At 46.9% G+C, this 21470-nt stretch overlaps 1 protein-coding gene across 6 annotated transcripts in view; it reads left to right on the top strand.

Moving 5' to 3' along the window:
- Window positions 1-21470, top strand: part of tln2b (talin 2b) — a 123986-nt gene that overhangs the window by 68783 nt on the left and 33733 nt on the right. For all 6 annotated transcript variants that reach the window (XM_031564476.2, XM_031564478.2, XM_031564474.2 and 3 more), the window contains exons 17-35: window positions 1046-1254; window positions 1634-1732; window positions 2676-2843; window positions 5877-6011; window positions 6656-6815; window positions 8978-9144; window positions 10689-10817; window positions 13078-13191; window positions 13401-13514; window positions 13974-14108; window positions 14591-14719; window positions 15153-15255; window positions 16562-16770; window positions 17373-17492; window positions 18120-18317; window positions 19481-19620; window positions 20549-20642; window positions 20994-21083; window positions 21244-21366. In XM_031564476.2, coding sequence (XP_031420336.1) covers window positions 1046-1254; window positions 1634-1732; window positions 2676-2843; window positions 5877-6011; window positions 6656-6815; window positions 8978-9144; window positions 10689-10817; window positions 13078-13191; window positions 13401-13514; window positions 13974-14108; window positions 14591-14719; window positions 15153-15255; window positions 16562-16770; window positions 17373-17492; window positions 18120-18317; window positions 19481-19620; window positions 20549-20642; window positions 20994-21083; window positions 21244-21366 — 2636 coding nt within the window. The remainder of the gene's footprint in view (window positions 1-1045; window positions 1255-1633; window positions 1733-2675; window positions 2844-5876; window positions 6012-6655; window positions 6816-8977; window positions 9145-10688; window positions 10818-13077; window positions 13192-13400; window positions 13515-13973; window positions 14109-14590; window positions 14720-15152; window positions 15256-16561; window positions 16771-17372; window positions 17493-18119; window positions 18318-19480; window positions 19621-20548; window positions 20643-20993; window positions 21084-21243; window positions 21367-21470) is intronic.

Here is a 21470-nt window from a genome sequence, read left to right as displayed (position 1 = left end):
GTGCCATCTGTTTGATGGCACCGCAGCTCCCCGTTAACTACCTCCCAGCTGAAGCCTTACTTTTGTTTTCACTCAGGCTCCACATCTGTGCTTATCACACCCTACGAATGTCATGGAAAATCATTTGCTTGCATCCGGTGTGTGTGTGTGTGTGTGTGTGTGTGTGTGTGTGTGTGTGTGTGTGTGTGTGTGTGTGTGTGTGTGTGTGTGTGTGTGTGTGTGTGTGTGTGTGTGTGTGTGTGTGTGTGTGTGTGTGTGTGTGTGTGAGAGAGAGAAAGTGAGTGTGTGTGTTAATATGTGCAGGGGAGTGTGTGAGGTGATGTGTGTTTTAATGTTCTTTCACACAAATTCTGCTCACACCTTTTTTGTGTGTTCATGTTGAGGGGCGTCATGCAATCTGCTCTGGGGGGGGGGGGCACTATTTTACCCACCATTTATATACAGACAACTTTACTGGACTGTTTTACAGCAGAGAGACAGAGAGAGGGATGCTCTGCAGGCAGAGATCTTGAAAACCATAGAATAAAGAAATTCAACCCATCTTTTGGGCTCAGCTGACTCTCTGTTTGCCACTTCTCATCCAGTCCTAAAGCGGACTAGAATATTTAGTGAGCCAGTGATGCTAAGATAGTAGCTGCCTAGCCTATCCACACATAGGCTAATTAGCCTACCTCGGACGTTAACAGATGATAAAGTGCGGTCAGCTAATGGCTGTTTATCATGCTATCAGTGAATTACCCTACTTATCTATAATCTTGATGTGTATAATCTCTCTATCAAACTGTCGGATAACAACGGGGGAACATTTAATTGTTAATCGTCCTCTGTGCATGTCTGGGCTACAGTTTGCCCTATCACTGATAGCTGCCTGTCACTCACATGCCCACCCTGAGTCAGTGGGCGTGACGCCACTGCGTGTGAGCGTATGAAAATGTGGGTTTAGGTAGGTATGCATGTGAGCAGTTGCGATAATTGGATCTCACTTTCTCTCCGTCTTTCTCTCGCTCCGTCTCTACCCCTCCCTCTTCCTCCTTCCCTTTCGCAGGTGACCCTACGGACACAGACTACACGGCCGTGGGCTGCGCCATCACCACCATCTCCTCCAACCTCACCGAGATGTCCAAGGGGGTGAAGCTGCTGGCCGCCCTGATGGACGACGAGGTGGGCAGCGGACAGAACCTGATGGGCGCCGCCAGGACCCTCGCCGGGGCAGTGTCGGACCTGCTCAAGGCCGTGGAGCCGGCCTCCGGAGAGGTAAGAGAAGAAAGAGGAGAAAAAGAAAGGGATAAAGAAAGATGGGGAGAGGGGTGGTGGGGGGGGTCAAAGCTAGGTCACAGTAATCCTGACATATGATCTTCTGAACCCTTAAAAGCATGCGATTACTGATAAGGTGATCTGGACTGATAAGACAACCCTAAATCTTGGTGTTAGGATTATGGGTTAGGACCCCACCCCACCGGTCCCTATGAAGGACTACAACAGCATCATGGCATTTAACCAGTCCTTGATCTGTCTCTGTCTGTCTGTCTGTCTGTCTGTGCGTGCGCTTGTCTGTCTGTGTGTGTTTGTGTGTGTGTATTTGCGTGTGATATGAGTTGTTTTACTTGTGTGTGTGTGTTTATGTGTTTCTCAGCCCAGGCAGACCGTGTTGACTGCTGCCGGAAGCATTGGCCAGGCCAGCGGAGACCTGCTGCGCCAGATCGGGGAGGGTGAGACTGACGACAGATTCCAGGTGGGCCATTAGGTTGTGTGTGTGACTGTGCATGCCAGTGTCTATCTGTGTGTCAGTGTGTGCACTGAATATGGATGTCATTGGGCCCTAATTTCATTGATGGCCAACGCAAAACAATGAGCAAAGTCCGTTGCACATGAACTAAAGATATCATGTGGTGTGTGAGAGCATTGCGCTGACCCACCCATGTTTGCGCTAAGGATCTTGCTCATGGTTTTAAATGAACAAAATTATTTTGCCAAGTTATTAAATTGCTTCAGAATTTTTTTCAGTTTATAAGCAGTAGACTTTGCCAGTTGCCCCGTCAATGAAATTCTGGCCCCTCATGTATGATGTAGGGGAGTAGCAATGTTTATACACTTTGAATTGGAGTTGTAGATAAGATCCAAATATATCATCTTATTGGAATGTTTGCAATGTAGTTAGTTGTACGATGCAATCTTCTGTGCTAAGGACCGTTTTCTCAAAACCTTTTTTTATCATATGCCACAGAAACAATCAACTTTGCCCAGTCACTCCATTAGAGCTGAAGCTCATTACCTGTGTGTGAAACTTAATGTGAAACAACATTTAGCATCTACTTATACTGCATAGGAGTTAAGCATAGTATATCTCTTATGTGTAGTGCTTGTGGTTTTCACTTCTTAGTGAAGAGTGAATTTTATTTGAGGACTTGTTTTTCTTTTGTAGGTCTCCCCTCCTTTGGCCAAAGGGCCAGCCACACAGATGCTCTATAAATGAACATCAATGCCCTGTGTGTTTAGCCAACTTCAAAAGATTTGTTTATCCCACCATTTACGTCATGCTAATAAAGCCATTTCAGCCCTTTGTGCCATCTGCATAAGTGTTGTGTTGCTAGGCTACGGCTTTGTTGGTGTTTCCACAGCATGTGACTGAGGTTAAACATGTTTTTTTTTTTTCTCTTCCTCTCTCTCGTCTTCAGGAAGTACTGATGACCCTGGCCAAAGCGGTGGCCAACGCAGCTGCCATGCTCGTGCTCAAGGCCAAGAACGTGGCGCAGGTGGCAGAGGACCCTGTCCTTCAGAACCGTGTGATTGCCGCGGCAACCCAGTGCGCCTTGTCCACTTCCCAGCTGGTGGCCTGCACCAAGGTGCCCACATCATTCTGTGTCTACACGCACACAAACACATTAGGCCTATACATTGGCAAGAATCGGCCAATAAGACATGTATCGTGATACAGTGGTTACAACTCAATATATTGCGACGTATTGCGATACTGTAAGCAGGACACACACACACACACTGTGTACATGTATGCATATGCATTTGTCCGTTCAGAGACAGATGTAGATTCACACAGCCACACATTTCCACAAGCATAGTCCATGCACACACACTCACACATGCATCCAGACAAATGTAAGTAGACACACAGGAACTACACCATGACCATTTCTAACATTATTGATATTAAAGAGGAAGAAGATTACATTATCATCTTCCATGTGGAATTTCCCAATGCACATTGATGTATTTACTGATTTTAGCTCTTATGTATTTAAAGCTTAGTGTCACATAAATACACAAATCTAATACATATAATGCATATGTTTGTTTGTGAGTAAATAAATATACAGTGGGGAAAATAAGTATTTGAACCCCTGCCAATTTCGCAAGTTTGGCCACTTGCAAAGAAATGTGTGATCTATAATTGACCGATCGCGAAACTCCTCCCTAGAACGGCCCTCGTCCAATCATACCTTAGCAACCGCTACTAAGAGAAGAAGGTCCGACAACTTTGAGGTCTGAGCAGCATGGTGAAGCAGTGTGCTTACGGGACTTTAAGATCTGACACAGAGATTAGAGGGATGCGTCGTTTTTTTCTCGCATTTCCTAAACCCAAAACACAAGAGGAAAGGTGCCGGCGGTGGATTAAACAGTGTGGGAGACCACACTCTCAACTCAATAGATCGAAAAACACACATATGTCTGCTCCAAAGTAAATGAAGCTGCTTGCAGCTAGCTATGATATCTATCTAGCGAACTACGCTATCGCTAGGTATGATAACTAACTGTCTAGTTGAGAGAACATCCCCAAACAGTTATGGTTCATGACAACTTGTATTATTACCACTACAAGTACATTACTAGTCTCTCCAACTAAAGTGTTAATGTTAAAATCAAAATGTTACCGTCAAAATGTTAATGTTACCGTCTGTAAAATTGCACGCTGAGCTATCCTAGCTAGCGATAGCAAACGCCAGCATTGAACAGAACACTTTGTATTTATGCTTGATACAACATTGAACAGAACTTTTAACGAACACTTTGTATTTATGCTGCTGGCGTTTGCTATCTCTGGCTAGGATAGCTCAGCGTGCAATTTTACAGACGTAACATCAACATCGCTAGCTAGGATAGCTCAGCGTGCAATTTTACAGACGGTAATATTAACATTTTAACATTAACACTTTAGTTGGAGAGACCAGCTCGAGCTTAACATACTGTATCAATGTTGAACAAAAGGCCATTATGAAGTTTTTTTATTTTAATCTTTGTGGCATTTTGTGAATGGGCAACCTACTCCTGAGTATCCCAAGGTATGCATAAGGCACAACCTGAGAGCAATAACCTGGCGATCTGATACAAAGCCATAGCTTTACATCAGGATCGTCAGTTTACAAGCAAGTTATCACTACAGTGACTGTGAAATACTTTCAGCAACATGCACACACATCCCTTGAACAATAACGTTACTAGTAGCTATCTTGATCCACACTGGTACATCACTGTACTGTTCTCTAGATTGTCACCATCCTAGCTAGCTAGATAGACAGATACCTCCAGAGACAGAATAAATAATAAGAATAAGGAATCTTTGTGGGTTATTAGCTAGCTTGAAATATTATATACAGATCTTACCCAGTGGTGAAATAACATGACTAGTCTACAAGGCTGTGCTGGTTGCATTTAATGAAGAGGTCGTGGGGTTTCTCATTTTTTTTATTGAGCTGTATGCTTATGCTTCGATTATTGTTGTGTCCACTTCGTTGTTGATGTTAATATTTTGGATATATCCTTCCACTGCATATTGCAGTCCCTTTTGCCTTGATCTGGAGGATATCGCGGAGTTATTACTCCAAAAATCATCACTCACACTGACAGCTATAGCGCTTGTCCCCGTACTCGCCATGGCTTTTGGCTTGACAGTTCCGGGAATTGTGTCGGACGTAGCAACAGTAACTAAGGGGGCGGGGCCCTGGCGATCGGTCAATTGTAATGGTAGGTGTATTTTAACAGTCAGAAATAGAATATCAACAAACAAATCCAGAAAACTGCATTTTATAACATTTATGACTTTATTTGTATTTGATGCAGAAAATAAGTATTTGAACCCCTAGCAAAACATGACTTAGTACTTGGTGGAATAACCCTTGTTGGCAAGCACAGACGTCAGACTTTTCTTGTAGTTGGTCACCAGGTTTACACACATCTCAGTTTGTTTTCAGAATGAGAGAATTTTAGGAGGAGGATGCCATTACTGTGGCTCAACTAGAGACAGGAGCCAGGTGCAAATGGGCCTTGTCCTTACAAGCTAGACTCAAAGAGTAATGTAAAGGGAAAATAATATGTGTTCCCACTGTCACAGTTTTTCAAGAACACAGAGAAGCTAGGCCATGCCTGATGCAGCCTCTGTTGATTTTCTGTTCCAATAGTTGGCCCTTTTTTTTGCTTAATACCTGATGGAGATCTGTGACGTAATGTGCTTCGGTGAAGTGGACTGGAGTGGGTGGTCGGGAGGGTATTGGGGTGGGTGGTTGGGTTGGCCTGTGCCCAACAAGGAATGTTTATGATTAAACTGTTAACAGAGCACAAAATTGTTTACAACATTACAAAGTTCTTCATAGATCTAGCCTCATCATTTTGTTGTCAAAGTGCACCAGATTGATGCATTGAACTTTAAAATGTGCAAAATGTTCTTATATATAAAATATATTCCCCGGGGAGCATGCCCCGGACCCTCCTAGGGGTTTCGCATCGTTGTCACCTTTTTCATCCCTGATGAGTTTGCACCCCTGGCTATACACATACATACATGCTCTAAATATGCTGCTCAGCCATGCGTCATTATTGGGTATTGTGAACGCTCTCACTCTGGTTGTTTTCCCCTCTATGTCCAGGTGGTGAGCCCCACCATCAGTTCCCCGGTGTGCCAGGAGCAGCTGGTGGAGGCTGGGCGGCTGGTGGAGCGCTCGGTGGAGGGCTGCGTCAAGGCCTGCCACTCCGCCACGGATGAGGGCGACCTCCTCAAACAGGTGAGCGCTTGAAGGGATGATTATATGCTCTCAGAATATAAAGTATAATCCACAGACCCTTTAATGACCCTTGTCATCTCAGAAGATCCCTTAAATAACTTTCTGTTGAGGAGAGTTATCAGCCTTATAGCAGACTCAAGGTTGCCTTAAGTCCTTGTGGGAAAGTGCTACATATAAAAACCCTCAAGAACCTTTTCTTCAAATCTGGTCACATTAAGCTTCCATGTCTCCTTGTTAATACAGGCATAGGCTGAGATAAATGACTCACCTCTGTGTAGAGTTTTGTTAACTCTGACCGGCATATTCATCTACATCAAGTTGGTCTGACCAACATTGTGGGATGGCCCTACTCTGAAAAAAAAGAAACTTGCAGGAGGCTTGTATTTTTTCATAGTTTTCCTTTCAGTTGTAAACAAGACATGGGCATTTTCATTTGCTGCACTACACTGCAGATGGTAGCTAACTGCAGAGCAGCTCTGGCCCAACAGAACTCTGCCACGTCATGGCCTGATCCTGTTCCACTGTCTGATGCCATGTGGGAAGTAGCTGGAATTCAGATGGCTGGGTCGTCTAACTGACTCTCTGATTGTGTGTGTGTGTGTGTGTGTGTGTGTGTGTGTGTGTGTGTGTGTGTGTGTGAGAAGGTGAGTGCGGCAGCGGGCACGGTGAGCCAGGCCCTCAGCGACCTCCTGCAGCACGTGCGCCACTATGCTAGCTGCGGAGAGCCCATCGGGCGTTACGACCAGGCCACCGACACCATCATGACCGTCACCGAGAACATCTTCACCTCCATGGGGGACGCAGGTGAGCAGGGTGGGTTGGTGTGAGAGTGCTGGAGAGAGGGGGGGGCTGAGGAGATGGGGGGGAGAAAAAAAGGGAGCGAGGGTGCATGGAGAATGTAGGGGTTGGGGGGGGGGGGGGGGGGGGGGGAGGAGACTTGAGAACAGACAAAACACAGCAACACATTTATTTTTATATTTTAGGAAAAAAGACTTGTGTTTTTTAGGTTGTGTTGGTCACCCTTTCACTTTGTAGGAGGGTAGAACAGGGAGATATGCGGTTTGTCTTTCACACTTCAATCATGACCTGTATGATTTTTAAGTGCTGATCAGCTAAGACTAAGGGCATGCATACTACTTCTATGGTGGGGAAGGGAAGAAGAAATGAAATCCCCTTTTCCAAGACACATACTCAAATCCTATGCTTTTACATACTAATGAGTATGCAAGACATCTTCTCCATGCATTATTACTTATTTACGTGACCTTTTTTGTTGGAACGCAAGTGTTTGCTTTTGAAAAACGACCAAGAAAAGAAAGCAAGTGTGAACTGATCAGAAGTCGTTTTGGATGTGCTTTGAGAGCGTCCATCAAAGCACAGTTCTCTTCATTTTAAGGCCTCATGCCCCCATGCTGGAAAAGTAGAAAGAGAGAAACAATGGAAAGTTCCTTTAATTTGGGGAAAATTCCTTCCTTTGCCTCAGCCTACTGGTTTTTGAGGCCCGCCATCACTTCTGTGTTCCATACACAGCCCTGTAAACCTCACGGCCGTATCTCTCCCGTTTACACGTGGAAACATCGCACTTTGGTTCCCGCTATTACTCGCTGTCCCACATCATACGCCCGCTCACCCACAACATAATACAAAGCTGTCGTTAAACAGTCGTCCTTAATGTGAAAAATCCACAACTCTTTAAGATCCAAATAAACTATCGTTCTTTCCAAGAGGCTGTTTTTGTTTCTCCCCCCGGTATCACAGAGATGTCAGAATCGCTGCCCTCCACAACCAGAAGTAAAGTTTTCTTTCCATTTGTTTTGACTGCGCTGGAGATTTGAGATGCTCCCACACCACAGTTCCTATTAGCCATTCCCTTTTCTCAAACATGCTCTCTGGCTGAAGCCTTTTTTTTTTTTTTTTCAAAGGCCAAAGCGTTTGTTATGGTATGGCTGCGAGTCTGAAGAATTCCCTCAGCCCACTCCTTGCTCAGAGGCTTACTGAAAACATGTCATCCAAAACCACTACAGAGCTCCGACAATCTGTTCTCAATCACCAGCGGTGGGGCCTTTGAAATTTTAAGGCAAAACACATGATAGTCAAGTTGCTGGTGGGTAAGTGGACGAGTAGTGAGAGAGAGGGAGGGAGGGGGTTGTTGAGCACGATTCTTCAGCTGAAACAAATTTAATTTATTTATATGGGAACAAAAATAAGAAAATCCGATTGGTAAATCAATTGGACCAGCCTCGTAAAAGAGAGACTGAGGTGGAGAGGAGCTCCCTGCATCCACAAAGGTTACTCGCCTCGCGATCGTTCCTCGCGAATGTCGCTCCTTTGATGGGCCTCCCCTGCGCTGTTATTTCAAGCAGTGCGTAGGTGTGCAGGCAACACGCAGGCTTGCACGCTGAGAGAAAGACAGAAAAGAGAGATCCGAATCAATAACCTTCTGCAGGTCGTCCCCTCGCTTTGATTCCCCTTCCTATATGAAACTAGGGTGAGAAGAAGAATAAAACAGAATAAGAAAATAACACCCAGGGAATCGATGATTCTTCCCCCCCGAACTTGTTTGGTTGGTGTGTGGTTGGTGTGTCCACTGAACAACACATTTCGTTGTCCACTGAAGTGTGAAGTGAAAAATGAAGTACACCGAGTGACATGAGTAGATAGGTATTCGAGAGTTCTGTAACTGTAAGCCCAAGTTCACCGCCAAAGGCTTTGAGGCTAGCAGATGTTAGATCCCACCATTTCCCCCCTTTCTTCCCTCCTCCCTGTGTGTGTGTGTGTGTGTGTGTGTGTGTGTGTGTGTGTGTGTCTGTGTGTGTGTGTCTGTGTGTGCCTGTGTGTCTTTTGTGTATGTCTATTCACTTGTTTGGCAAGGGGTGTGTTTGTGTGTTGTTTCTGTTTCTGCTCTGAGTTTGTGTTTTGGATACACGTGTTCACACACACACCTATTTGTGCGCTCGTTTCCACAGGTGAAATGGTGCGCCAGGCTCGAGTCCTGGCCCAAGCCACCTCTGACCTCGTGAACGCCATGCGCTCAGACGCTGAGGCCGAGATCGACGTGGACAACTCCAAGAAGCTGCTAGCGGCCGCCAAGCTGCTGGCCGACGCCACTGCCAGGATGGTGGAGGCCGCTAAGGTATGGGGAGCCATCGCATATGGCTATGCTAAGCTACGCTAACATTAATTTAGTAAAGATGCCCGTCCTACTTTTCCCCCCATTAGGAGTGAGCGACAGGGTCTCTTGTGTCTTGCAGAAGCTCAGGAGGACTGTTATCTTCACATTGTGGTTTTTAAAACTGCCAAGACGTCGTTTAGAACGAGGGTGATGAAACGTGGGCGATGAAACGTGGGCTGCAATCCTGCGCAGCTAAATCGGTTGTGGCCGTTATTGCGGTGCGGAACACTGCCCTCGTGGCGCACGCTCGCCCGAGAGACTCTTTTGCACGTTGAGTTAACAGCGGGGCGGTAATTCAAGGAGACGTCCTCCCGGGGAAGGTCGTCTCCAGTGTTGTTTCAGGGCTCGCCAGTGGAAACCGCACTTGTCATCAGAAGAGCTGTTTTAGGAGCGGATTTCTCCCTATTGGATTCCCAGACTCGCTCATTTCTCGACAGAGCTCTTAAAATAGGAAGGGATTTAATGGCTGTGTGATAAAAGACCAATCAAGTGCATGCAGATATCATGTCATATATCCCATCACTCTCCAAATATATCAAGCATAACGCTCTGAGGCGATGGCTAGGGGCTGGCTTCTTCCCCAGCAGTGTAGCGTCCTCTGACATGATTTAGCATTGAAATAAGGAAAGAGCGGCGTGGATAGTGCTCAATCAGCTCGGAGCCATGTAGACAAGTATGAATGGTCAGGATGTTATTAATTGGAACCACCCAGTCGAGTTGAACCGAAGGACCCGAGGCCGATGAGATGTCTCTGACTCATGGCACGTTAATCATGACTTTGCCACCATTTATCGACGGAAGGAAACGGGAGGGAATGTGGCAATCTGATGGTCTCCTAGGCAACGGTTCCAAAAAAAAAAAAGGGTGTATGCATGTGATGTGCAATATCTTGTGTAAGAGACGACTTGGCACTGTTTAGACGTAGCAAGGTGTGTGCGTGGGTGTGTGCCACTATGGCTCCAGTCTGGGTCTGAATATGCTGTCGATGCGGTGTATCGCCGTGGGAACCATGTCTGCGACATTGGCCGCATCCTCGGGGGACTGGTCTCTTTGGTTTCAGTTGATCTCTGGATGGCAAAGCCGATGGACTGTAGAGAATGCGTTCCTCTTTTTCTTTTTGTCTCTCTTTTTTTCTTCCCCTTTTTTCATTTCATTTCTCTCCACTCAGTTCATTCCCCCTATTTTCCACACCAGCATCAGCCCCCTTAAACAGGTCATGCTAGGGCTGGGTGCCAGATAACTGCATCAGTGCTGGAGCTCTCCTGCTTCAAATAAAGTAGATGTAGTCTTAGGAGGGAAGTGCCTTACATCTCTGTTGACTTTGCTCCATGCTGTGAGTAAATAGACTTGAATAAATAACTTGTTTTTCTGTGTGTGTGTGTGTGTGTGTGTGTGTGTGTGTGTGTGTGTGTGTGTGTGTGTGTGTGTGTGTGTGTGTGTGTGTGTGTGTGTGTTTCTGTTTCTTGTGTGTGTGTGTGCATACTTTCGTGAATGTGTGTGTGTAGGGAGCTGCAGCAAACCCAGAGAATGAGGACCAGCAGCAGAGGCTGAGAGAGGCTGCAGAAGGCCTGAGAGTGGCCACCAACGCCGCTGCTCAGAACGCCATCAAGAAGAAACTTGTCAACAGACTGGAAGTACGTGTGAGAGAGATGCTATGAATAGAAAAGGATCTTGAAGAAACTCTCTCTCTCTCTCTCTCTCACTCTCACCCATGTTAAATGAGCCTAGAGCTATCTCTGGAGATGCTCTGCTGGAAATGTGCAAAACATACTGAGATGAACAGTCACCTGCAACAAGCTGAGTCTCCATTCAGCTCGTTCGCGCAAGTTTGTCTAAGAGAAATGCCAGTCTGCCTAACACAGTGGATAGAAATGTGTACTAATTAGAAACGCACTCTTCTAATAAAGGGAGGAGTTGTAACAGTTATAGGTTTACAACTTAACGTTGTTAGGGAAACTTTAACGGAAACATGTAATAAAATCTCAACATGTGCTTTGACAAAAATAAACCCATTTCCATCAACCTTAGTCGCATTATACCCTACGCAAATAGGGAGTTAATCAACCCACCCCCTAGCAAATTAATTTCTTATTCAACTTCGAAGATTTGATGTGCATTTCAAGTGTTTCCACTCTGGATTCCTTATTCAAATGGTAAAAATTCACATAAAAAACTGACACAAGCTGATTTGCATACACCCAGCAGCCTCTGGCTCGTTAGCAAAGGGCTGTCCAGGTGAAGGTGAGCGTGGTGGAAAAACACTAACACTAATCGAGACCGTCTGCGAGGTTCATCATGTTGATCTCCCAACCCTCTCACGTCCTCCCGATGGCTGGCTGATTTTGGGGGGCGTGGGTGCTAGGGTGTGAATAATTCAGCGGTCCGTCCTATATCTAACTCCTACCTTTGCCAGCATTCATTAATCATTGGCACTCGTTAAACATTGTGAGTCACAGTAAAAAACAGTCAAATGTGTTTTGAGGTCTTGCTGCCAGCTTTGCCTTGGCATCTCTGCCTGACTCCTCGCTGGGTTTATGCTTATGTCCTACATTTGCCAGTGGCCCATCGTTCACCTGGAGATAACCTCACTGCCTGCTTAGCCCTTTGGCCTGGAGCACTGCTCTGCTTTTATGAAGGTACAGGCAAAAATGGAGAGGAAGATGGCAGGTTTAGTCAAAAAAGAGGATGAGATGAGAGCCAATGAGAGATGGGGGAGTGAAATGGAGAGAGAGAGAGACAGACAGACAGAGAGAGAGAGAGAGAGAGAGAGAGAGAGAGCAGGATAGAGGGAGAGGAATGTGGTCTGAGCCACCGTTGTGTCTTGTGTTCCTCCTCAGAGGCTCGCGCCAGCATTCTGCAGACTGTTTGTTGTCCTCCCTACAAAGATGGCATTGTTTCTCAGGTTCCCTCTTGTGCTCTCTATCTCTCTCTCTCTCCCCCTCTCTCTCTCTCTCTCTCTCTCTCTCTCTCTTTTATTCTTTCTCTCTCTTTCTCATTTTGCCATCCTCTCTAACCACACAACACGGAATGCCCTTTAATTCCCCGACTCCTCCCTCTTCTCCCTCTCTTTTTCCCTATCTCTCTTTCTCATTCTGTCTGTGTCTCACATACACACCCACTCTGACTCACTCTCATCCTCTATACACCTTCCTTACCTCTCTCTCTCTCTCTCTCTCTCTCTTTATGTCTACCCTGTTTCCTTCTCTCTGATGCCTTCTTTCCTCTCCCTGTGGATCTCACACACTGCTCCTCTCTCCCTCTCGCTCCTTTTCCCTGTTCTCCTCTACCACTCTCTCCTTCTCTCTATTCTCCTCTACCACTCTCTCCTTCTCCCTGTTCTTCTCTACCACTCTCTCCTTCTCCCTCTCCCCTCCTTCACACTCCACCACAGCTCTGCTGACACTTCAAAAGCATATCATGTGACCTGAGACCAATTTGCATTGGTAGAAGCGTGAAAATATTTCTCCCTTTTTTTTTTTTTTTTTTAAATGTGATTCATCATTGGTGAAGGGGATGGTAGGGGAGGACTGGTGTTAGAGACAAAAACGTAGCATCTGACAGCTATGCTAAGCTGCCTGTTTTGCAGTAACTTCAGTAGACATCCCTGAGATGTCAAGCAGTCGTCTGATGCCCAGTCATTCCTCACGCGTGTCAGCGGAGTGGAGCGGCACGGCGCGGCGCATGAACAGGCGTTTGTTCTGTGCTATGGGACACGCGGACGTTTAATCTGCTGAAAGGCACTGCCTCGGCATTACCGTCTGTCCGTTCCCCCCCCCCCCACACACACACACACACACACACACACCCAGCCCTGATGAGTCCTTACGTAAAAGCATTACTTCTGTGTTGTCTTTTTTATCTGTTTTATGTCTTTCATGTCTTTCTTTCATGTAGAACGCGGCTAAGCAGGCTGCAGCTGCGGCCACTCAGACCATCGCTGCCTCCCAGAATGCCGCAGCCTCCAATAAAAACACCGTCTCCCATCAGCAGCTGGTGCTCAGCTGCAAGGTACTGTGGGTAGTCTTGTTGGAGGGAAATCTGCTCTGGCTGATTTGGATGCTGTAGAACATGTGTTTGAAGGAATTGATTGCCTGGAGATAGGCAGTGTGTCAAGGGGGATGGGGAGATGGGAGGAGGTTATTTATGTTATATGGCAAGTGTGTGTGTATTTATTTATTTATTTATTTGTTTGTTTGTTTGTTTGTTTGTCATGGCAGGCGGTTGCAGACCACATCCCTCAGCTGGTTCAGGGCATGAGGAGTAGCCAAGCTCAGCCTGAGGACTTGGGAGCCCAGCTTAGCCTCATCATTGCCAGCCAAAACTTCCTGCAGGTACACAACCAACACGCACCCGCGCAGTCATATGCATACACACGCATAATCATAAATGCACAACACTAGTAGTCGTGTGTGTGTGTGTGTGTGTGTGTGTGTGTGTGTGTGTGTGTGTGTGTGTGTGTGTGTGTGTGTGTGTGTGTGTGTGTGTGTGTGTCTGTGTCAGCAAAAACATTGGCCCTCGGAGCACAGCATAGTTCAGTGTGTCAGCTGTCATAGTTCAGTGTGTCAGCTGTCCCCCTCCTCTTCCAAACCCTGACCTTACTGCTGGGTTCAAGAATGTAAGGCTTACAGCCATTGAGACCTAAACAGCTGCCGCTTTGTTTTGGTATTTAATCTGTTTTGTTTATCTTTTGTGTATGTATAATTGTTTGTGTGTGTGTGTTTGTGTGTGTGTGTGTGTGTGTGTGTGTGCGTGCGTGCGTGTGTGTGCGCATACTTTCCATTTTCCCTCAGCCTGGTAGCAAAATGGTGACATCGGCTAAATCGGCGGTGCCCACAGTGACCGACCAGGCAGCCGCTATGCAACTGGGCCAGTGTGCAAAGAACCTGGCCACCTGCTTGGCGGAGCTTCGCACTGCAGCACAGCAGGTGGGTGTCGTCCCAGCCCTGCACCACCACCCAACTCCACCATTATCACCACACACTCAACCCAGCAGCACCTGCACCCACACACTCACCGTCAATTCAGTGACTTTTCTTTAGTCGTTCGCATGGCACAGTTTACAAAGAACATTATCTCAAAGTGCTTTGAAGATGGGCATCAATCCCCCCAGTACCGCCACCATCACTACTCCTCCTTTGTCATGGCCTGACAATCAGCTTTTCATAACAATACACCAGCATAATGGCGTGTGAGACGGGTCATAACACTGAACCACTTTACTCACTCAAATGCTGCTTACAAGAAGCTAATTAAACCCATTAGGTATTTCATTCTCAGAAACAGAGACTGAAACTACCCTTACATGCAGGCCCTCTATGGGTGTGGCTTACTTGCAGTGTGTAGGTTGCTGAATCAGGTGACTAGCTAGCAGGGTTTTAGTAACAGTGTGCGTATTGGTTTGATGCAGGCGCATGAAGCTTGTGGACCCCTGGAGATCGATTCGGCACTCAACACCGTCCAGACGCTGAGGAATGAGCTGCAGGATGCCAAGAAGGCCGCTTTGGAGGGCCAGCTCAAGCCACTGCCCGGAGAATCAGTGAGTGTTGGCGAGAGACAATGAGAGATTTGTGTGTGTGTGTGTGTGTGTGTGTGTGTGTGTGAGATGTGTTTATGCATACATACTTAGTATTAAATGATCTGTTCTGTTTTATTATTGGTCAGGGTACTCCCTTGGATGCTTTGGAAATACTGATTATAAATGAGTCATGCCAGTAAAGCTTATTTTAATTAAAATTGAGAGAGATAGAAGGAGACGGAGAGAGTGAGAGAAGCGGAGAGGGAACTCCAATTAAAAGGCTGTTTAAAGCATATCATCGATTTGCATTTGCTCGTCTCTAATGAAATATATGCTGCGGGTAGTTGTGAGTATGTTCAGTCTATTAGCAAGCGCACGGCAGTCTCTAATGCTAGCTGACCTGGCTGAAGTGCAATGCTGTGTTTAATGGATGTGCTGGTCCACTCTTCCACAGCTGGAGAAGTGTGCCCAGGACCTTGGCAGCACCTCCAAAGCAGTGGGCTCCTCCATGGCCCAGCTCCTGACCTGCGCTGCTCAGGGCAATGAACACTACACAGGTAGGCACCTTTCAAATGGTCTACTCACTATTAGGATCTCAGATTGGTTTCAGGAATGATCCTTTTGAAAGTGACCTTTGACATTGCAGCGTTTGTCCCCATTAGAGTTATAAGTATGTGTGTAGCTAGAAAGAAAACAATGTATGCAACAATGACCACTTTGTGTGTCACACAGATTGTGTGTCAAATGCAGGTGAGACTGCATATTTTACTAGCCAACATTTTAGATTTTAAATATTAGGGATGTATGGTATATAAAATATTGTGTAAATGAATAAAAACCATATTTAGTACATGCCCTGGTCCATGGTCACGCTCCTTGCAGTTAGCGAGATGCTCACTGTAGCAAAATAATTAGTTTCAGCTTCTCCATGCTTCACAAAATACAGTCCTTCACGCTATCAACAGGGAGCCGTCTCACAGTTTCACTTTTTTTGAAAGGAACTGAAGCCATAGCAACGTCTGCAGAGCAGCGCCTCACTCCCTGACGCACGGAGCCTGTGTGAATCAGATAGAGATGAATATCCGGAGAGTAGCCGTAGAGATGTATCATTTAATCAGTGCCAATGCAATGGCAGAGCCGCTCCCTCACTCTACTCAGGCCTGACAGCTGCTCGTGCCGGCCCCGGACATTCTTCACTGTCTGGCCTGCTCTCTCGCAGGAGTTCACCAAGACGGATTTTAAATAGCGTCTTCTAACAATGAGCGGCGAGGAGCTCTCGGGGGCCTGCCGGCTCTGAGGGCCTAGGGTGCCGACCGCTCCTCATTACTCTTATTTTCACTAGATTTAACATACCATCAGCAATTGGCTCTACTCGGCTGGATAATGCAATTTGGTGCAATTTGCCACATTCCCCCTTTTCTCTCTCCTCTCCCAGTGCGATAAGGAAAGGCCGGATGCCGCCTGCTGCACTCGTTTGACTATCTAACTCATTTGTTTCAACAATGGAGGCATTATTGCACTGACACGGCCCTCGTTACAAAGGCTGGAAATGGCAGTCAGGCATGTTTTTAACACAGCGTATTAGCTGCTCTGTCTGAATTCACTCCAAATATCTTGCTGTCCAAAAGGCACTTAACCTCAGGACAGAGAAAGGTGCATTAAAATGTGAGACTACAGGAGCTTTTTATATTGGGCAGCATCACAGAGGTGAATTGGTTATTATGTCTGATATTTCTCCCCATTTTAAGGCTGCAGCTGCTTCTTTGTCATCTAGGCTCTGGTTTAAGGGTTTCTTATGACTCACTGTTAACGGATATATAAAGCCCATTTGAAATGTTGTGTCTCTGTGGCCTGAAATCATAGGTGTGGCGGCCAGGGAGACAGCCCAGGCGCTGAAGACTCTGGCCCAGGCAGCACGAGGGGTGGCGGCCTGCTCTGTGGAGCCGCAGTCCGCAGCGGCCATGTTGGATTCAGCCGGCCACGTCATGGAGGGCTCGGCCGTGCTGATCAACGAGGCCCACCAGGCCCTGGTCTCCCCTGGCGACGCAGAGTCTCAGCAGAGGCTGGCACAGGTGAGGAGAACTGCTGTCTGTTAAAGAAACCTGCACATCTGTGAAGGAACTCAAAATGCCATCCCTCTAACTATTTGAAGTTACATGGCGAGTGACATGATTGATTTCTATCTTGTGGCCACTGTAATACTCAGCAAACAATTTTGAGGAAAGGATAGTAGTAGTAGTAGTTGTTGTAGTTGTTGTTGTAGTAGCAGTGGTAGTTGCTGTAAATATACATAGGGACTTAGTCAACCGCTGCAGCCTGCAACACGGCATTCTCCCGTTTCATAGCAATTAGCTCTTTGAAAAGGTGCCATTCTCCATAAAAATGGTGCCATTCTCTGCTGTATGCGATTGGTGCTGCAGCCTGTTCCTGTTTCTGAGCAGTGGCAGAGCTGCTGATTTGCTGCAGGCCCCTATGGGATGGAACCATATTGCTCGGCATATGTCCATGACAGTGGCAGAAATTAGGGACACAAATTTGAACACAGGGTGTTCATTTGCATTTTAGATTCCCTGTGCCTTTCCCTAGGACATTGTAAAGTTGTAAGTGGTACTGACACTTCTGTGTGTGTGTGTGTGTGTGTGTGTGTGTGTGTGTGTGTGTGTGTGTGTTTCAGGTGGCAAAGGCTGTTTCCCACTCCCTTAATAACTGTGTGAACTGCCTCCCTGGTCAGAAAGATGTTGACATGGCCCTCAGGAGTATTGGAGAGGCCAGCAAGAAGCTGCAAGTAGACAACGTAAGTACTCTTCCCCCCACCTGCAAGGACAACAAGTGTCAGCTTCAGTGTGAAGAAGAGGCTGCAGTAAGAACAGCATGTTCCCAGGTGTTGCTGTCTGAGTTCATCACTTCAGAATTAACAACCTGTGAAGGTGGAGAAGTGTGTTCTGCCTTAGGTGTCAGATATCGCTCCCACCAAAAGGGGATGAAGGTCTTAACATTTTTTTTATATTGGTGTTCCCTCAGACAGGACTACAGGAGATGAAACTAGATTGTAGCTTATGCCTTGGCAGTCTTGATAAATGTGATCCATGCATGTGAGTTTTGGCAGACATCCTAGCTTTGGCAGACTTATCCTTTTGGTAGATCTCTCATTTCCAGGTGATGTATTCTTAGATTATATAAAAGGTTTTGACAGCCTAGTAGCTATAACATGTATGCTGTACTGACAGACAGGTCTCTCTTCATCTCTTGATCTTTCTCTTTCTATTTTTCTATCCATCCTTTTCATTATCTGACTGTTGTTCCCTTTTTGTATTTATTTATTTGTCTGTCTCTCCTTGTTTCCTTTTCTGATTCCCCTCTTCCTCATTTCATCTCTGCCTTTCTCCCCCCCCCATCCCTGCATCTTTCTCTCTCACTCCAGCTCCCTCCCTGCTCCAAGTCTTTCCAGGAGGCTCAGAGTGACTTGAACCACACGGCCGCAGAGCTCAACCACTCGGCTGGGGAGGTGGTCCACTCCTCCCGTGGCCAAAGCAGACAGCTGTCTGAGGCTTCCGGAAAATTCAGTGAGGACTTTGATGAGTTCCTGGACGCAGGCATAGAGATGGCCGGGCACACACAGGTACTGTGCTGTGGTGAATAAAGTCATGAACACTCAGGCTCACTCAGTCAGAATGAAGGGTTCTCTATAACACACCCGGGAGCATCAGAGGATTTTAGTGCAACTTCCCATGCAGGGAATGGTAGTGTGTATTTGTCATCATTGTGTGTGTGTGTGTGTGTGTGTGTGTGTGTGTGTGTGTGTGTGTGTGTGTGTGTGTGTGTGTGTGTGTGTGTGTGTGTGTGTGTGTGTGTGTGTGTGTGTGTGTGTGTGTGCGCGCGTGTTAAGACACACACACACCTCACACACCTAAAAATTATTTGTTATTCATGTTCATGTTATTCATAGATGTAGATAGTGTCATGGATTATCTTGAACTACAATTCCTATACTCCTTCTGTAGATTTGGATTCTGTAGATAGGACTTCTGTAGATGAATACACTTGACAGAACTGATTGCTAGTTCATCTTGTTTCTCAGAGCATTTTTTGAGTTAGAGATTGCTTTCTTTGATCACTTGCAGCACTACCATCAGTCCCAGTCAAAGTGTCTTCCACCCACTCCGTACTTCCTGACAAAAGCATTCAGGCTTATTGATTTGTTTGTTAATTAGAACCTTTTTGGCATCTAATGTGGTTAGGCATGCCGTAATGAGTGCACTAATACATAGTGAGATCTTTTGATGATCTTGTTCTGCTTATATCGCTCATTAATTTGGACAGATCATCTGGGGAAAGGAGTTGATGTTGCATGACGCCCAACGCTAAATCAGTTTTAGAGAGGGGAGGAGGAGGAGGGTGTGAGCTCTGCCAATAAGGATACGGTTGGGTGTCGGCAATTAGGAGGGTTAAATTGTGGCTCATGAATGAGATGGGGCTTCTTGTTGTTTAGTTGTAGCTGGGCCTGGCGACCTCTTCCATGACCGCTGTCTCCATTTAGTGCTTCTTACTGAAGGAACTCGTGGTGTGCAGTACCTGCTGTTGGAGAAAATGAGCCAATCTGCTTACAGATTTGTATGTGTATTCATATTCAGCCAAGAAACATTGTTCAGTAACTCTCTCTCCCTCTCATGTGATATATGTGTGTGTGTGTGTGTGTGTGTGTGTGTGTGTGTGTGTGTGTGTGTGTGTGTGTGTGCACGTGCGCGCGTGCATGTATCTACACGCTTGTTTTTTGTCCCATAGAGAAAAGACGACCAGATCCAAGTCATTAGCAATCTGAAGAACATCTCCATGGCTTCCAGCAAGCTGCTGCTGGCTGCCAAGTCCCTCTCCGTGGACCCAGGAGCAGCCAATGCCAAGAACCTTTTAGCGGCTGCGGCCAGGTGAGGAGGAGGCCGCCCGCGACCCCATATCCCTGACCTGGAACTCCAGTTCCACTAATTAATCACGAGGCTGGTTTGAAACGCCGCCGTCTGAACACGAATAGCAGCTGCCTCTCTTTCTCCTCGTCACCTAAAAATATCTGCAGTTCACACCCAGTCTGGAGACGGTGGCTTAGAACGCCAGTGAGGATGAATCTGGGAGGAGGGAGGGGGGGGGGGGGGGGGGGGGGGGAGCGTGGTGCTTTACATGTTCAGTCATCCTAGGTTGTTGTGATTGTTACGCACCTGAGACGAAGGCTCCAGCAGTGTCTGTGTCTGTGTCTGTGTGTGTCCGTCTGTGTGTGTGTGTGTTTTGGGGGTGGGGGGGTTGTGTGGTGGGATGTACAGGAGCAGTGGAGCAACTTTGGCCACCCCCCTGGGCAGGAGTTGGCAGGCAGGGGCTCCCCCAGGGCTTTGGGCTTGACTGATTCCCCTCTCCTTTTAATGAGGGAGTCGGGGATGGAAGTGTACACACACACACACACACACACACACACACACACACACACACACACACACACACACACACACACACACACACACACACACACACACACAGACAGAGGTGTCATAGATTCAGATCAGCTCCAGTAGGCAAGTGATTCATGTGTGTGTGTGTGTGTGTGTGTGTGTGTGTGAAGTCTTATCATGCATAGGTAACCAGCTTTTACCACGTGTAGGTGTTATCAGCAAGAGCTGAGATTGCCTCAGTTGTTTTGCAGTTCTTGGCAGTACGTGTGTGTGTGTGTGTGTGTGTGTGTGTGTGTGTGTGTGATACAAAGTTGTGTGATTGTGTATGTCTTGGGTAAAATGTTTGGTTTGTGTGTGTGTCTGTGTCTGTGTGTGTTGTGCTTGGCTCTGAGGCTGCTCTGTCTCCCCTGTATTTCAGAGCGGTGACGGAGAGCATCAACCAGCTCATCTCCCTGTGCACCCAGCAGGCACCGGGGCAGAAGGAGTGTGACAACGCCCTGCGGGAGCTGGAGGTACTGGCCCCTTCATACCTGAAGCCTGGAGCCTGGTCCTCTGCTCTGCACTTCTCTCCTCTCATCTCTCTCATCACATCACATTCACTCAGTGTCAGGCCTGTGTCTAGGGCCCTTACAAGACCCTCTGTGCTTCTCTGATGGCTTTATGGATTGTTTCTGTTCCACACACTGACGCCTGACTTCACTTCATACCCAAACCTCCCAGAGCTGCCTGAGAGGAGAGAAGTTTTACAAATCTCTTTTGTCTGGCTCTCCCTCCCTTCACTTTCTGATTTTTTTTTTTCTCCTCCACTCTCTCTTCTCTCCTTCTTCCTCTCCCATCTGTCTGTCTGTCTGTCTCACTCACAGGCGGTTAGAGGCCTGCTGGACAATCCCAATGAGCCAGTCAGTGATCTCTCCTACTTCGACTGCATCGAGAGCGTCATGGAAAATTCCAAGGCAAGGCTCCTTTTGTCCCCCTTCCCTTTTCAGGAATACCTGATGTACTCTGTCAGTTATGTGACGGAGAGCTGCATATTTAAGATGACAGCTGAGAATCTAATGGTACATATTTCCCTCTCCTGCTGCTGCTGCTGCTGCCAATCCCACCACTGCGCAGGTCCTGGGGGAGTCCATGGCCGGGATCTCACAGAACTGCAAGACGGGAGACGTGCCAGCGTTTGGCGAGAGCGTGGGGGTGGCATCCAAAGCCCTGTGTGGGCTGACTGAGGCAGCAGGACAGGTGAGCACCTTATCGAGGGTTACCAGGCCCAGACATCCTCTGCCGAGGCCTGGTGTTACACCAGTTCCCCTATGTGCCAGCCCTGATATATACACTGTACTGGT

The sequence above is a fragment of the Clupea harengus genome, chromosome 3 (assembly GCF_900700415.2).
Source record: "Clupea harengus chromosome 3, Ch_v2.0.2, whole genome shotgun sequence".
Taxonomy (NCBI): Eukaryota; Metazoa; Chordata; class Actinopteri; order Clupeiformes; family Clupeidae; genus Clupea; species Clupea harengus.
This window is presented reverse-complemented; position numbering and strand designations above follow the sequence as displayed.